Source organism: Felis catus, chromosome A2 (assembly GCF_018350175.1).
Source record: "Felis catus isolate Fca126 chromosome A2, F.catus_Fca126_mat1.0, whole genome shotgun sequence".
Taxonomy (NCBI): Eukaryota; Metazoa; Chordata; class Mammalia; order Carnivora; family Felidae; genus Felis; species Felis catus.
In genome coordinates, this window is record NC_058369.1 from 146,546,944 (window position 1) to 146,563,408 (window position 16,465).

A 16,465-nucleotide genomic window follows, 5' to 3' on the forward strand; every position below is an offset into this window, starting at 1 on the left:
AAAAGAAAAAAAAAAGAAAAAAAGAAATTTACATGCACAAGAACAGATATTTGCTTGATCTGCTGGCTCAGGGCCAAATGTTTAATTTGCTTCTCCAAAGAACATTAATCCTTAAAAGTCAAATTCCGGGAAATTCATGCCACTAGTCTAAAAGCCCACTGACAGTGAACTGTGCCATCAACTTCATCTTGCCCAGTGACAATTTATCCAACAGAAGCCAAGATAACATCTACAGGTGTTCCCTCTTTGCTTCTGACAGTCACCTGCATGGTCACTCCGTCTGCTAAGGCCAGCCTGGACCTCACCAATAAATCATAGCCACCTCTGTATACACCTGAGAGAAAAAAGCAAGGAAAACTGACTTAAGACCTCACAAGAAGCTCTGAATAATGAACTATATCGTGCTCTGCTTGCATTTCCTATTAGTTTAGTTTAGCTTTTCTAGAGATTTGTGTTTACGGTGAGAATTGAATCTTGTGGACAAATTCTAAGCAATCTTTTATATTTCCGTGATACCAGGCACATAGGAGGTACTCAATAATACGGATTTGGAGTACTCAAAGGTGGGGAAGTGGTAGCATTGGTATGTGCGGGAGAGGTTTAAGTGTTTTAGGCCAAATTTACTTCTTCAGAGAACAGCGTTAAGGATACGCAAATAATTAAACAGCTAAAACAAACTATTCATGTGAACGGGCCTTCAAATTATAACTCATAACGGGATAATGGAACCGTAGCAGGGCACGAGATGCCCCTGCACACCCCCTCCTGTTTTGCAACCATACAAAGGGAGACTCTGATGGAGGTTTCTTACCTGACAGATAGAGGGAATGGGAGTTCTTGTTCTCAGGCACTTTGTCTGACCTCTCACATGGCTGCATGCCCAGAAACGTGATGATGTTGTTGACAGCTTCTGTGTTGAGAAGATACAAGAGGGTCAGGGAGGCTCAGCCTGGGGGTCTGCCCCTGCACGTGCTGCGGATGGAAGGGGTGCCCCGTGGAGGGAGGCTACCAGACTAGAACCCGGCTGATTCCATTAGATGATGCAGACGGGATCCTGGCCTTGGCAGTGAAACGGGTTAGGAGATATTTAAAGAGTTACTGTGGAATAATAAGTAAGCCTATTAGGTTTTATACTGCAGCCCACCGAGAGCAAAATTGTTCTCACCTTGGAGAGTTTTGGTAGAACTGAGGGCAAAGGTCTCCTCTTTCTCAAAGGTGTCTCCCACCTCTTCCCAGGCGGCAGCAAAGTTAGGCTTCAGGACTTTCTGAATATGGTCAGACACAGTCACTTCGAGATCTTCCAGCTAGTAGGTAACAAGCAGGGGTCAGTAAATGAAGGCCCTCCGGTACACAGCCCAGACCGAAGGGACTAATTAGCATGCTTTTATCATTCCGCGTTATATCCTTTGCAGGAGCCTAGGATAAACTCTACCGCTAAAGTAGTTTAAGTTCCGCGGTCTGGATAAACCTACCCGCGTATGCCTTCGCGAAGGAAAGCGAGAAAACAGGTCACCTGGCGGGAGCTGTATTCCGAGCCACGCCTATAGCCCCGGGGTACAAAGAAGTCAGGTTGCCACACGGACCTTCTGAACTTCACGTTCGCCAGCAGGTCGATACTTTTTAAATTTTTCCCTACATTCTCTGAGGGCTTTTCATTTCACGCTGTGGCTACATTATAAGCAAACTAAAAGCTGCCGAACAAAAACAGAAAAACCCAATCCTTCCCGTAAAACTCCTTGATCTCCAGGCAAATCGCGTAAGCGTTTTCGTCTCTTAATCGCCCCTATTTTTAAAGACCTAACAAAGTGAGTTTTGTTTTAATCGGTCACTAAGGGGTAAATCGGAATTCTCTTTGGCAAGATACACTCCTGTCACAGAGGAGGACTGGCCCAGGTCCTCCTCGGTTGTGACGTGTTTGAGAATAAAAGCCCGTAGGTTCATGTCAGGTGCCGCCAGCAAAATGTTCTCTGCAGGCAGAGGTCACTGGGTGGCGCGAGGGTGTCAGAGTGAATCTCTGTGCCGGGAAGACTCACCACGTACTCATCATCATACCCCTCCTCAGCTGGAACCCCGGTGTCAGGGTCGCAGTCCCGGACGGTAAACTTCATGGTGCAGCTAAAGGTGCCTGCGGCTGGGGTGAAAGAGAAGGCAAGCCTGTGTCAGGGGCAGTGCAAGCCCAGGGCCTCCGTCTGTAACTCCGCACCGTCCGCACGCAGCGCCGTGTTCTGTATCGTGACGGGTGGTGGCCCCCAAAGCAGCCTGCGGCCTGGGCAAAAGGCAGTCTCACAAAATGACTTTAAAAACCATTCCCCGCCGTACATAGACCACACCTTTCCTGTCGAAAAGTACAGAAAAGACGACCTGGGCAAAAATGTTTTCGTATCGGTATAAAGGAAGCGGCAGGGGGGATAACTGGGGACTTTTTTTGCCAGGCCTGTCAAAAGGGTCTACAAGTTGAAAAATGTGAGAACCGTTACTTTTAGGAGCTGACAAAGCAAAAAAAAAAAAAAACAAAGCAAAAAGCACACAGGTCATTGAATTAACACTAAGTACACCAGAGTCTCTCAATATTGTATCTTTAGACTGTGGACCAACAGGGGGTCCGTAGGACACCAGAATGAACTTGCTTTAGGTCAACTTTCAACCTACGGTATAGGTCAGTAATGAGGTTCCAGTACTGGCAAAGTCAGTGTCTTAAAATGGAAAAGCAAGTGGGCCATTATATGTTTGGGGATGACTCGTAAATTCAGAAAGAAATGGAGGTAGGGGGACACATTTTTGGAAAGGGAAGTCTTCGTGAAGAAGATGGGACTTTCTGAACTGTTGGAAGAGGGGGTGATTTATTAAGTGTGGATGAAAAGGCATTTGAGGATTTAATCCATGGTTTGAAAAAGGCTTACAGGTACAAAAAATACTAGAAATTGGGGAGTGAGAGTTCTTTGGGGGATAGGAAGGGCAGGAAAGAACAGACTCAGATGGAAAGACCATCTGTGACAATCTGGGTAATGGGACTTTGACCTCTCTGCTCAGTCTTTAAACTCCCTCTTTCCCGCCAAGTATGTAGTAAATGCCAGCACATGTTGACATTCCACATAAAGGTGTAAACAAACATGTCAGATTGGAGTCATGACCTCTGTCTCCAAGAGTGGATTGGCTAGGAGTTAACTAGATGTGTGTGTGTGTGTGTGTGTGTGTGTGCATGAGAGAGAGAGAGAGAGAGAGAGAGAGAGGTCTCCTTACATGCCTGTGACACTGCAACTCAGTGCCCGTAGGTTCTTTGAGTTTTAACGGCTGTGTGGGAGTGCAGGATTAACAGCTTGGGGAAATCAAAAATTTGAAGGGATGTGACAGTTTTAATAGGAACTCCAAGGCTGCAAAAGAGTTGGGCAAGCAAAGGAAGACACAGACAAAAGGCCAGAAAGGCCATGGGGCAGTTGGCAATGGTAAGAGATACGCTAATGCCTAGGTGCTGGAGGAGAATTTGTTTAGGAACTTGTTTGAAACACCACGTATTTCAAGTGAAGGAGACCGGATATTTTCCAACAGGCTCTGGTGAGCTGAGGCAGTTGAGATTGGAATGTTAGAAATAACTAAAGCCCGTGGTGGGAATCCTGTGAAGAACAGGTCTGAATTCAGAGAGCGTGCTGAAAACAGATGATGGCAGCGGGCTGACCCATAGAGAAGAGTGTACCTATCAAGACCACAGAATTATTTCAGTGCAATAGGGGATTGATCAAAGAATGATCGTGGTTAAATCAAGGTAGGGTTTTCTGCAGGAGAAGGGGAAGGAGGAAGAAAGTGGAAGCTAACACAGACCTAGAATGGGTCAGTTGAAGTATTTAGAAGAAAAGAAAGGAGAGATGGGATTGTGGTAGGGACAAAGGTCGTGATCAAATAAGAATGGAGAGGCAGGGTGGACATTGAGTAACACGGGATTGTATGACCCCCAGTTTGGTTCTGCTTAAGCAGGGAGGCTACAGGCAAATGAACAGAAGTAAGGAAACCATCAGGAACAAGGGTATAATCACAGCCTGGGGCAAACTGGTTGGATTTTATGTACAAGTAAAGACCTAAGACACTTAAGTAAGAGACACAGAGAAAGCAAATAAGAATGGTGTTAGTGGAATGTTTCTGAAACTTCCGTGACAAAATTTTAATTAAATAATTTGGTTGATAACAAGGAGAGGTTACAGGGCATCCAAGGTGAACCCCATCCAGTAAAGCCACTGGTAGCAATCTATTAATGTTAGCAGAAAGGACGAGTAACACTGGGTGACGAGGAGAGGGAGTGAGGGGGGGCCTTTCATGGCCAGAGAACGATATTGAATCCGTTGCCGTAACATAAAGATGAGAGCTTCATGAATGAAGCCAGGCAAATAACCAAAGCCAGTAAGAGCAGAACGCCCTGGAGATCTATGTTACAATCCTTCTGAGAAATGAAGCTTGTCCTGGGACTGACTGAAAGGACAGACAGCTTCTGAGGAGGCCTGTGTGAAAGAACACAGAACAAGAGAAAAGGTAGATGCTGGAAACTATGTTGGGAGAGGCATGTGAGTCGGGCTGGAGGGCAGGACCTCTAGGGTAGCAAAGGGCAGAGTGGAAAATTCGGGAGGGGGGGAGTTGTCAGGTCTCAACCACAGAGGAGACCGTGATTAAATAAGACATGGGGTTCCGAGGACATTCCAGAAAGCTTCGCTGAAATAGTTTAAAGGCTGTGATCAATGGGGCAGAAAGTAGAGGTGGGAGGGACGGAGGTAAAACAGGCTGGCTGTAGCAGCCCGTGCGGGCGGGTCTGGACTGAACTGGAAAGGCATGGGTGCAGCACGACATGTAGGAAATCCGGGAAGATGGAGGTGAGTCGAGCAGTGACTGCCAAAACTGAGGAGCAAATAGGCACCAGGGAAGGTGGTGAACCCACGGAATGCTGTCTGTACAGATGGCAGCAGGGGTGCTGAAGAGACGGTTCTTCTCTAGAGCAAAAGTAGGGGGAAAAGGAGGAAAAGCGCAGAAAAGCTGCATTCAGTTGCCCTCAGAGGGAGAGGAGTCAGTAAGGGGTGACACGCTGGCTGGAAGGAGGGGCAGCGTTCCTGGGCCGCAAGTCACGATGCAGTGAGAAGGAAAGGAGAGACTCGAAGCAAAGCACAGGAAACGCTGTCGTGGAGGGCCTACAAGGCAGGGCACGTGAGGGACGAAGAAGGCCTAGACTGGGGCATCTTGTCAGAGCTCGACATGGGTCATTGGTCGCATTTTGGGTGTCGTGAGTAGAAGTATAAACAAAGCGTGAGAAGCAAGGACTTGGGTAGGAGGCAGGAGTGGACTAGCTCTCGGAGCACCCGTTTGGAGGGAAATTGGGACTCGGAGGACGTGGGTGACAGGAAGGTTGATGGGAAGCTACTGCTGGCGACGTTCGAGATAACCAGGCTTGACTTGGTTGAGCGGTTTGTGCTCTGGGGACCGCGTGCAGAGGATGAGGGAGCACATCTGGAGAGAAGTGTCCTGCACCCATTCCTCCCGTGGAGAGATGGCCAGTGAAAGGATGACGGCCCGGCCAGGTATCATGGTTTCTCGTGCGCCGTGCCATTCAAGTTGCTTGCTCTTTGAAGCTCCACGCCGTGTGAGGAGTGGCTAAAAGCGACGGACACTCCTGGGCAGACCTGTGGGAAAACAGCACGGAGGAGGAAGGGCAGAGAAGCTACAGTCTAGAGGCCAAGAAGGGAGGGGATTGAAGGTGTGGAGTGGAGTAGAAGGCGTGAAGAGGGAACGACACCAGAGGGCCACTGCGAGGGCACCGGGAGACCGCAGAGGTGCGTACGAAGCACAGAGCTGTGAGCCAAGCTAGGTGACGACCCACGGAGATGCGCCGTGGAGACGGAGTGTAGGAACTGGGGTCGTGAGGGAGTGCCACGTGGGACTCTTCCTCGAAGCAACAGTGTGACCAACAGAGTGGAAGGTTAAAGACGGACGGATGGATGTCAGCCGTGGCCGGCGGCAGGGGTCCTGGGAAGGTCTGGGCTGAACAGAGGGTACCAGGGGAACAGCCCGGGCGAAACAAGGGGGATCGAAGAGAAGACGGACACCCGAATCCATGGGAAACGATACAAAGATGGGAGCTAAAAAAGCCAGCGGCTGTGTAGGTAACGGAGGTGCTCCCGGAGGGCCGGAGGGAGGAGTCGGAGAGCCTGCAGAAGAGACGGGGGCATCTGAAGACCCGCAGGTTTGGGCAGGAAGCGTAGGGTACCATGCTGAGTCAAAGAGGAGAGAGACGGAGACGATGTCAGGGGACAGCTGCTGGAGGGGCAGTGGGGGGCAGTGGAGTGGCAGGGGCAGAGATGGTGAGGAACAGAGTTCCCCAGAAGGGGAGATCCTGTAAGGTCTCCTAACGGGTCTGTTTGGTCAAGTGGGGGGGCCTTGAAGCCAGACCGAAAGCAGTACGTGTGACGACAGGAGAACAGGGCCTGAGAAACGGCGGGAAGCTTTAGTGAGGAAGACTGGAGGGAGACGGAGGGAGACGCCCCTGGTGTACAGCGAGGGCAGCACACGGACACCAGGATCGCTGTGTGAGTCGTTTGTCTGTCGCAGGGATGACGAGTATCGGGAGCTGAGCGGCTAGGGTCCTGGTGGGAACGCGACTTGGTAGAACTTGAAATGACACCGCGTGGAATTAAGATGGCGGGGGGGGGGGTGGCAAACAACTGAAGGGAGATACAAGTAAATATGCGAGCGCCACACTGAAGTTACTCTAGAAGTTACTCTGTCACGTGGAGATGTTCCGCAAGCGACAGACCGCTGGTGGGGAGAAAACCTGGTGGGGGAGAGCTGTTCGGCAGGACACGTGCCTGCTGAATGAAGTGGAAATGGGGCGGGGGCTCAAGAGAAGGTGGCCTATTTCTTTAGGGTAGGATAGGTAATAAGGAGACAGTAATGGGAGAACAGTGTCATAGCTGCCCCCAGATTGAAAGGTCACTTGAGGATTGGCAGGTACTGACTGGAGGGAGAAGGCCCCCACGCTTGGGCCAAAGGCGCAGGGGTGGCGGGGTTGGGGGGAGGAGAGGGGTTAAGGCTAAGAGGGGCATTTATAGAGAACAGCTCTCACTAGGTGGTGTGTAATAAGAAAAACCACACGTGCCATGAAGATCCCCAGAATGGGGGATCCTGTCGGTTCTGGGAACAGGCCTAACTGGCCTAATGTGTTAGGCATAAGGCCACACTGCTGCGACTCGTGTGTATACTGGGAGAGCAAGAAAGGTCTGCACAGCAATGAAAGTCAGAGGTAGACTCACTCTTGATGCATCGGTGGCAAGTTTTTAATTGAAGGACTTGGCGGAGGGGCATGTTTACAGCGACGCCTAAGACGTGCCCTGCAGCCCCGTCTGAGCCGATGAGGCTGCGCTTTAACAAGCCGCGGTTTGAGAACCACTGCTTTAGATGAAGGCAGAGGAAGAGCCGTTCTGATAAGTCTTTGTAGCAACCTGTCATACTAGGATTAGCTGACAGAGAAGCAACTGGGGAGACCTGTAAGGAAGGACAGCAGGTCTGGAGAGGACGGAGGCTAAAATAAGGAAGGGGGCCACCGTGACTCAGGCTAGGGCGGGGAACATCCAGGAGAGTAACCTGGCCAAGGGGAAGGTCACTGAAGAGGGCTGGAGGGAGGGACACTGAGATGTAGAGAGTAGGGACTTGGTAGAGTGGTTTTATGTTAATTCCGACCCAAGCACTGAGGCAGAGAAAGGAGGGGGGGGTGTGTGTGTGGCTACAAACAGAGATTAGAAAGAGAGCTGTTGGAAAGCTTTGTGGAAGAGGAGGGTAGAGAGGGGCCACGGGGATGGGCCTGGAATCCAGTCCACGGTCTGAATGGTGAGGGCTGAATATGAGATGTTGGTTTATCCAGAAGCCAGTGTGAATCTACGGGAATGCTATGTGTATACGTAATTTCCGAATGGAGGAGGGATGCAGAACATAAGGAAGTTTTTATGAGGCAAATATCAAGAAAAAGGAGTAAAATAGCAAAGTTAAAATTGCTGCCCGATGAGAAGAGATCACAATACTGACATGGAAATTGTCACTGGCAGTGACCGGACGTATATGGCACCATACTTGGGCCGAAGATCATGACAGAAAAGGAAGGAGACCAGTTGGTTGCTCTCTAAGGGAAGGGCTTGTCTAAAGAGGGGACCGTTGGTTTTGGGTGAGGGAGTGAGGATCAGAGGGGAGGGAACCTCAAAAAGAATACGCACTCGTCACTCTGAAAGGTTAAAAGAGGGGAGATTGGAAAGAATGTACTATAAGAGAGACGTTAAAGGCACACTTGGAAATTAAGGAAACGTGTTAGGATTTGCAGAAAGTGAGATGAAGCCACTGAAGAGACTTGAGACTTGTATGAACAAATAGCAAGGGAGAGAACAAAAGATGGGGCTGGGAGCCAAACAAGGAGAGGGGATGTGTGGATGCGGCTAGGGTGCAGAACAGGCAGGTAGGAAAACACACGCAGAAGGGCGTTAAAGAGGGCTAAGTGGGAACATTAGGAAACAGGAGTTGGAAATGTGTCAGACTTGTGTCTTAACAAGGAGAGAGAGGGAGGTAAGAGTGTGGCAGAGCGAGAACTGGGGCATGAAGTTTTGCCGTCCAGGTCGCTTTGGTGGAAGGTAACGTGTCTGGTCAATAGAGTGAAAGGTCAGAGATAGGCTAACTGGGATGGACATAAAAGGCAAACCGGCAGCAGGCATCCTATGGAAGTTTATGCTGAGCTAAGAGCACGAAAGGATGCAGTGAAGAATAGGACACAAGGGGAGATGGCAGTGGGTTGAGCAGTGAGTGCCCAACATCCGTCTGTCCAGAGACGCAACAGCAGGTGGCAGCCGGAAGGAGGGACACAGAAGACAAGGGAGCATGTTTCCCAGGGTAAAATCACGTCCAAGGAGGAAAGGAACGGGAGAGTCAAGTGAAGATTCCTACAGATGTGAAAGGATGATTTTAAGAATGGCAGATACTGACTGCCGGCTGAGGCACGAACTTAGTCCAAGGTTAGGATGGGATAAGAAGGGGGAGAGAGTCTGTGAGCTGAGGAAAGGACCGCTGGAGGAATGAGAGAAGACTTAAAAGAATAAACGGAGTGGCGAAAATGCAGGTCGGGATTAAGGTGGTTTTGTTAAGATGAATTCTCCTAAAAAGATGTTGCTAGCAGCCTTAAAATACATCAGGGTTGACCAGTCAGGCAGTGTGGGTGAGTGGTTTGTCTGTAGACAAGGGTATTTGTATCTCTTGAGGAGTGGTTGGGAATCATGACGGAAGAAAGGCTCAGGAGGAAAGTACTGTACCCGCTGTTAGGATAGACTGTGGGGTGATGAGATGTGTGGGGTGGTATAGTATATAGTGTAGTATCGATGATGTGATAGCTGAAGTGGGTAGTTAAGATCTAGCAGAGCATAACTATGAAAGACGAGGGGTTTTAATCTAAGTAATGGGAGCATGCATGAATTTGAGGGGGGTTCTCAGTAGTCAGTGTAGCAAAAAAGGCAAATAAGATGTGGATCAAAGAAACCCAGAATGGAGAAATCTGTCAGGTCTTAGGAGAGGTCTGCTTGGTTAAAATGTTTGGTGTTAAAGGTCGCAATGAGTGATACATATAATGAGAGAAGTAAAAGCCTGCATATGGTTAGGAGTCAGAAAGTCGACTAGCCCCTGAAGTCTTGATGGGAAAAAATTTTTAAAGAATGTATTTATGTTATATATATATAACATCTATATTACAATATATAATTTTACATATTATATATAAGGTAATATATGTAACGTAATATATAACGTATGTTATCTACAACGTAATAATATGTACAGTATATTATAGCTTAGCATATATATTATATATATTTAGAACCCTCAAAGATAGCATTACATGTTATTTAAGGAGAAATAAATATTTATTAAAATTATACAAATGAGAGAAATACCAGATTATGTAGTGAGGGAAAGGTAAATGATTCTGGAGTGGTACAGAGGAGATCTCAGTCATATGTGCAATATTTTATTTCTTTAAAAATATCTCAATCAGATACAGTATAAAGTTAAGATATAAAGAAGTGGGGTGTGGGCGTATGAATTTGGGAGGGATGGGTAATTTTCATCAAAAGATGTGATTGATATGAAACGTTGGGGCGGGGGAAGATGACGACGAACCTTGATGGCAACACCATTGGATGACAACCTGTTTGACCAATAGGAGAGCGTGGTGGGAGGTTGTCTAGGGAGCAGGTGACCTCTACTTGGTAAGAAGTGGGTGGGTATCTTTAAGGGAGTAAACCTCAAGAGAAACATAATGTATTCTTCACTATGATTAGAAATGGAAGCTGAAAATACTGTAGACGTTAATAATATATGATGCAGCAAATAATCAAAATCGGGAAGAAGTTGTTGAAATACGATGTTAAGGTTTGCTCAGAAATGGAAGTATTATGTTAGAACTGGCTGTAAGTGAGAGAAACTAGTGAGACACGTCATAAAGAAGGAAAACGTAGAGGAGAATTGAGGCTGCAATCTAAGAGGAGGGAGTGTCAGTCTAGGCTGCCATGCAGAACACGCAGGTTTGCAAAACGGTAAACAAAGAAGGGCATTGAAGGCCAGGATGAGGACCGCATCCTCAGAGATAATCAGAATTGGAAGTTCAGTGCAGAGTTGTAGGTCAAGCCAGAGATCGATCAACCAGCTGAGGAAAGAAGTCAGGATGTGGCTAAATAAGAGGTGGAATATGATTGTCGTGCTGCCCTGAAAGCTTTGTTGGAGAACGATTTGAAACAATTGGTATAGTCACCAGAATGAGAAGAAAGAGAGATGAAATGTGATGGACTTAAAATGGGCCAGCGAAGGAACCCTAGGAAAGTCCAGAAGGAATGGAAGGTCGAAGCAGACACAGTACAGACTATAGGAAATAAGGAAGATAGAAGAAGGTGGACTTGTGAGTGCTGACTATCAAAATGTACGTATCCAGAAGAGATGATCAGTTTCGCGGGAATCTTACAGCTGGAAGAAGGAATGATGGAGGAAATGTAGGGGGTTCGCAGCAAAAGGGGAAAGGGAAAATGGAGAAAAGGAATAGAGCAGCGTTCGGGTTGCCTGCGGATGGAACCTTGTTACTTGAAGAGTCGTGCTCATGGGAGACGTGGCTGTTGCTCCACACTTGGGCCGAGGTCATGAGAGAATAAAAGGAAAATGGGATGGAAGTAAGTAAAGGGGGCATTGTGTGAATTAGAGAGCAGCTGACTAAAGGGAATGGCTACAAGACAAACAGGTATGGATGAAAGAAAACACCGAGGCTGTCAGATCTCCGAATTTTGTGTAGAGTGGGAGAGCATCCAGAGCCTGAGCAAAAACAGGAGCTGGATAGGCTGGCCCTTGAAGTCTTCGTGGGAAATTTACAATTGAGTGGTCGCTTCCTAGGAAAGGCTAGGAGATGGATTGGATTAAGATAAACTCTGATAAGCCATTGGTGCAAACCTTAGAAATATCACCAGTGCCGTTTTAGAAGGTGTGGACTGAATATTTTTTCTGTAGAACAAATGAATGCTTGTTGGTTGAGGAGTGGTTGGGGCTCATGGTGAATGTTTAAGATCCGGTAGGGCAGATATTCAAACGAGGGGAGACTTCCTGTCAGTGTGATGTTAAATTTGCTGAGAAGCTAAGGAGTCCTGTGAGTCAAAGTGAGAGAAGCAGTTGAACAGACTTGTAGAACACAAGAGGAGAGAGGAAGGGAGAGAAGATGCTGCTTGGGGTGGGTGGTGAGTATGAAGAGTATGAATTAGGCTGGGTTTGGGATACGCAGGGTTCAAAATGGCCAACATGACCAAGACCAGAACGAGGGACACAGGTGTCCCCAGCTAAGTATGCACGTTATACTCGTTAACATGAAAAGTTTTTTTATCTCTGCGTCCCCCTGTGCTTGGGAAACTGCGGCGAATCGGCATTCTTGTTGGCACACGTGTCTGTTCGGGATGATATACGTTTGCTGTGGTTAAAGTTCTTCATAGGCTTGCTTCCCAGGCTCAAGGTTTTTCAGTGCCCTGTGTGTTATGTCCATCACTTTCCCTACAATACGTGTGGAACAGCTCCAGCAGTTCGCCAATTGGTAAGTAAACATTTCCTAGAAGTTTCTTATTTAGATATCTCACTCAAAAATGTATAGGAGTTTGTTATTTATCTTGAAAGCCTTTTCGTTATTCCTTGCAGCGTCAAAGGAGGATGCATTTACGGTATTTTATCATAACACGGGTCCACTGTGTGCTACAGACAAACACGTACACTAACCAAGGGACGATATGTTAAACGATTCTGCAGTTGGCTTTTAGAATGGTTGACATCGTAAGAAATACTTGAAAGTTTTTTGCAATAATATTTTTGGGATGGTTGAGAGAATACGTTGGATTTTTTAAAAGGGTGATGTTAGGGACTTTTCAAATTTCAGATGTTGCGGTATAAGCATTTACTAACAAAAATGGTTATTCAGCATATTTGAAACCAAAAGGTGATGAAAACTGCTTGGACGTATAAAGAAGTTGAGGCAGGAAGAGAATTGTGTGGTGAGGCTCTTCTGAAAAGAAGGAAGAGTGGAGAAAAAGAGGGACAGTATCCAGGAAAGTATGTTTGCGTAAAAAAGCGTGGCTGATAAAGAGAAAGGTTCGGCGAAATGGGCCTAAGACAAGGCAAGGTGCAGGGCTCCTACCAAGGAATAAATAGAAGCCAAGGCAGTTCAACAAAATATGTAGGAAAAAAGAAATATGGAGACAGATTGAACAATGGATGTACGATAAAAACAGGAACCCAACAGGGATTTATTAGCGAGTGTATGAGAATGAGACACACTCAGTAGACGGATGGTTAATGAAAGATAAACCTGGGGAGGGGGGGGGTCCAGGCAGATGGGTGGAGAAGCAAAATTTACCTTCGGCTGGGGAAGGTCATGTACAGACTGGCATCCTGAAACAAGCTTTGGCACTATAACTGTATCTGATGGAACAAGGAAGAATAGAGATGACAGAAGCTCAGTAAAGAGAATGTTGTGTGGATTAGAGCACATTTCAGAGTCACTAGACTAAACAGAACGTAAAACCAGAGTAAACGCAGGGAGACCCAGAAACCCGAGCGTGGTGAAGTAGCACACAAGTCAAGGAAGTGGGTGTAGGATTAAAGACTCGCTAAAGGTAGTGAAGACCATGAGGGCAGGATGAAAGCGGTCAGGAGGCAGCTACGTGCATTAGAGCGGAGTATTAGCAAAAGGCAAAGGGGAGAAGATAGACTGAGTTGCACGTTTAATCCAGTTCCAAACACGGGAGGGGAAAGAGGTTAAGAAACGGATAAAGAGCGACTCCGTGGACGGGGGCGGGGGAAGGGTGTTGTGGAAGGGCACTGGAAAATGCACATCCATACCTGGAAAGGGCATCGAACTTCATCAGAGAAATGGTAGCGGGCAGACAACGGAACAGCGTGGGAGTGCGGGAGGCGGCCCGGGGCCGAGGGACAGCGGGGCAGAGCAAGGCACACACATAGAGGGGTCAAGCAGACATAGGGTTATGGGACTGAAAGAATTCCGTATTTGCTTTTTCTCAGGGACAAAACTGTCCCCAGTAATAATGGAAATAAAAGAACAAAGAAGAAATTGCATGGCTTACACTACACACAGAGACCAGGAAAAAACTAGAGAACAGGAAAACCAGTGCGTAACCGGGAAAATGGCAAAAGAGTGACGAAATGAAGGTGGTTGGACAGAGAATCTTGCAAAACCAGCCACAGCATGTAAATTTAAAAGATACGAAGGATTAATGAGTGAGGAGAAGATAGTGACGGCAAGGAGAGGGAAATCAGGCTAAGAAGGAGGAGGTTAAGAGTGTATATAACTTCTTGTAGCTGAGTTCAAGGGAGGCTCCATTTTCAACAGGCTCCAGAGGAAGAACCGAAAAGAGTCTGGCAGAGAGAGCGGAGCAGAGGAAAGAGAGATGAGGGGGAAAGGCCAGAGCATCGGCTGCAAAACTTATGTACTAATGAGTAGATTTCCAAAGTTCTACCAGAGAAAGGAAATAGTAAGCAGTTTGAAAACAAGTACAATTAAACATTGGAATGAATGAGCCATGGATTAGGGTATTAAGTAAAAAGAAATAAAAGTCACACTCAATAACGATCCTTGACCAAGAGGAGGACAGACCTAAGAAATAAGAAATGTTAACTATCAGTAGACTGAGTGCGGGGCACGTCAGGTGTCAAAGGGAATGCCATGGATCCCAGAGCAGAGAGCCAGGCAAGTGTCACAATTTGAAGGCAGTGCTGGGATTTGAGAAAGAAGGGTCAGTGGCAACTGATTTAGAAGGTGACAGGCGGTGCCCGGGGAGCGCGGCCTGGGGAGTGAGCTGGGCTTCCACCGCAGTGGTTCTTCCCGAGGATGGGGGGGGGGGTTTCACCCGAGGGGGGCTGTGGGCGCGGCCCCCAAGGCAGGCCTATCAAAACATCTGAGGGGGAGCAGTGCTCTGCTCCAACAAGCACAAAACCAAAAAAACACAAAAAGAAACCCCCAAACCACGGCCCGATGATGATGCTGATAGGCGGTCTTGGGGGTCACGCGTCCTCGGGTGAGAATCGCTGGGTGGAAGGGGCAGAGTGGAGGGCGGGCGGAGAGGTGAAGCTTGAGCAGATGAGCCCCTGAGCCGGGGGTGCATGGGGACATCAGAGTCAGGACTGTCAGACACGGGGCAAAGGACGTGGGACCAGGAAGACAGCGAGCAAATGGATGTAGCCGAGAAGGCACCTGGCACACTGGGGACTGGGTGCGGATTCACGGTCAGCGTGTAGGGAGTGGCGGGCCAAAGTGGTGTTCCCAGAGCTAGGGACGCTTCAGGACTCGGGCCGAGAGAGAGGAGAATGGCGATCGCAAGGAAGTTGTGTGAGCACCGTGAGCACAGAGCACGGGGCGGGCTGTCCACGCAGAAGGGGCAGGCGGGACAGGAGACCACAGGGCTGATCATCTGGGGGAGAGATGCTGCCAGGGAGGCAGGAGGACCCAGGGCTCCCGCAGGTGGAGGCCGACTGCAGTGGTGTTGGGCCATGTGGGCAGGGGTGAGGGCGGGAGGGAGGGTGGAAGGGAAAATGCTGTAGTGAAAGGAAAGAGGAAGGAGAGTCAGAGGAACAGGCTCCCGGAGAGCGCTGTAGGGAGAGTGTGCAACGAAGGGGTCCGAGTGGAAACAGGAAAGGTCGCAGGAGGGACGTGTGTGGGGCCCAGGCGGCCAGCAGGGTGTGGGTCCACAGGACGTGAGCAGGGGCTGGCGGGGGAGCGTTTGGGTTCAGTACCGTATGTCTGAAGCAGAGATGACGGAGGGGAGTTGAGCGGGGGGGTGAGGGAGCGAGCAGGGAGCACACAGCAGAGAGGACGGCGGAAGCAGCTGGATAACTCAGAGGGTAGCTGAAGGAAGGTCACGTGGCTCAGGTAGCGGGATGGTTCCTATGTCATGTGTGCAGTAGACAAGCAGAGCAGGAGAGACAGGGGGGTGGGCCCTGGAGGCCCATCAGGCGATGGCCCATCAGTCCGCAGCAGGTGGGAGAACATGGTGGGGGAGAGGTGGTCCGAGGGGCAGGAGTGAGAAGGGGCAGGTGAGGGCCTCGCAGGTAGGAGGCAGGAGAGGGTCCTCGCAGGAGAGGCTGGGGAGGGTCAGGGAATGTCCTGTGCCGAGAGGGATGGCAGAGGGCCTGGGGGAGGGAGCGGATGAGAGGCATCCAGAAACTGCCCCCCAAATGTGGACAAGGTCTTGAAGAACCAACCCCCCGGCCCCAGGAGGAAGAGGACAGCCTACGAGGAAGCAGGGGTGGGGGGAGGCGGCCAGAGGAGATGAGTCAGGAGAGCTGGTGGCCCGTTTAAAATGTTGGAGACAATGCTGTCAGTGCAGGGCATGGTGAGAAGATGAAAGGTCAGAGAAAGGACCAGAGAATGACCTCCCAAGTGGCCGACCTGAACCGTAGAGAGGTTAGCAGTGATGTCAGTGGCAGGTGGCTTCAGTACAGCACACTGGGGACGAAGGGCTGATCACCTGGAGAGCGTGAGGGCTGGTCAAGTAGGGAGCAGATGTCAAGGAAAAGACCTGTAACTTCTTCAGGTGGCGGCACTGGTCAGGGGAGTGGAAGGGAAACGATGTGGACAGGTGCAGGGGAGGAAGGAGAGGACCTCATGGCATGGGAGGTGCTCGCGGTGGGTAGACGGGGTGCCGCTGAAAAGGGGAAGGCGTCCTGAAAAGCTCCCAGTCGGGACATTGGCAGATTTCAGGTGGCAAGAAAGACGGCATGTGCAGGGCTGAGACGGGATGGTAGGAACAGGGCAAAGAGCTGAGACTCCGGGCACTGGACGACGCGGGGGCCTCAGAAACAAGTGGGGGGAAGGGGCACCATGAGGTGGAACAGGGGGACCAGGGCATCACTGCACAGTAAGACCCTGCAGAGGAAC

The 16,465-nt window shown here is 49.1% G+C and overlaps 1 protein-coding gene across 2 annotated transcripts in view; it reads right to left on the reverse strand.

Moving 5' to 3' along the window:
- Positions 1 to 49: 49 nt before the first annotated feature.
- COPG2 (COPI coat complex subunit gamma 2) overlaps positions 50 to 16,465 on the reverse strand; it is a 117,817-nt gene continuing 101,401 nt past the window's right edge. For both annotated transcript variants that reach the window (XM_023250572.2, XM_045052760.1), the window contains 4 exons: positions 2,034 to 2,131; positions 1,166 to 1,304; positions 812 to 910; positions 50 to 334 (listed from right to left, as the gene is read on the reverse strand). In XM_023250572.2, the coding sequence (XP_023106340.1) occupies positions 204 to 334; positions 812 to 910; positions 1,166 to 1,304; positions 2,034 to 2,131 (467 nt within the window). In that variant the 3' untranslated portion in view covers positions 50 to 203. The remainder of the gene's footprint in view (positions 335 to 811; positions 911 to 1,165; positions 1,305 to 2,033; positions 2,132 to 16,465) is intronic.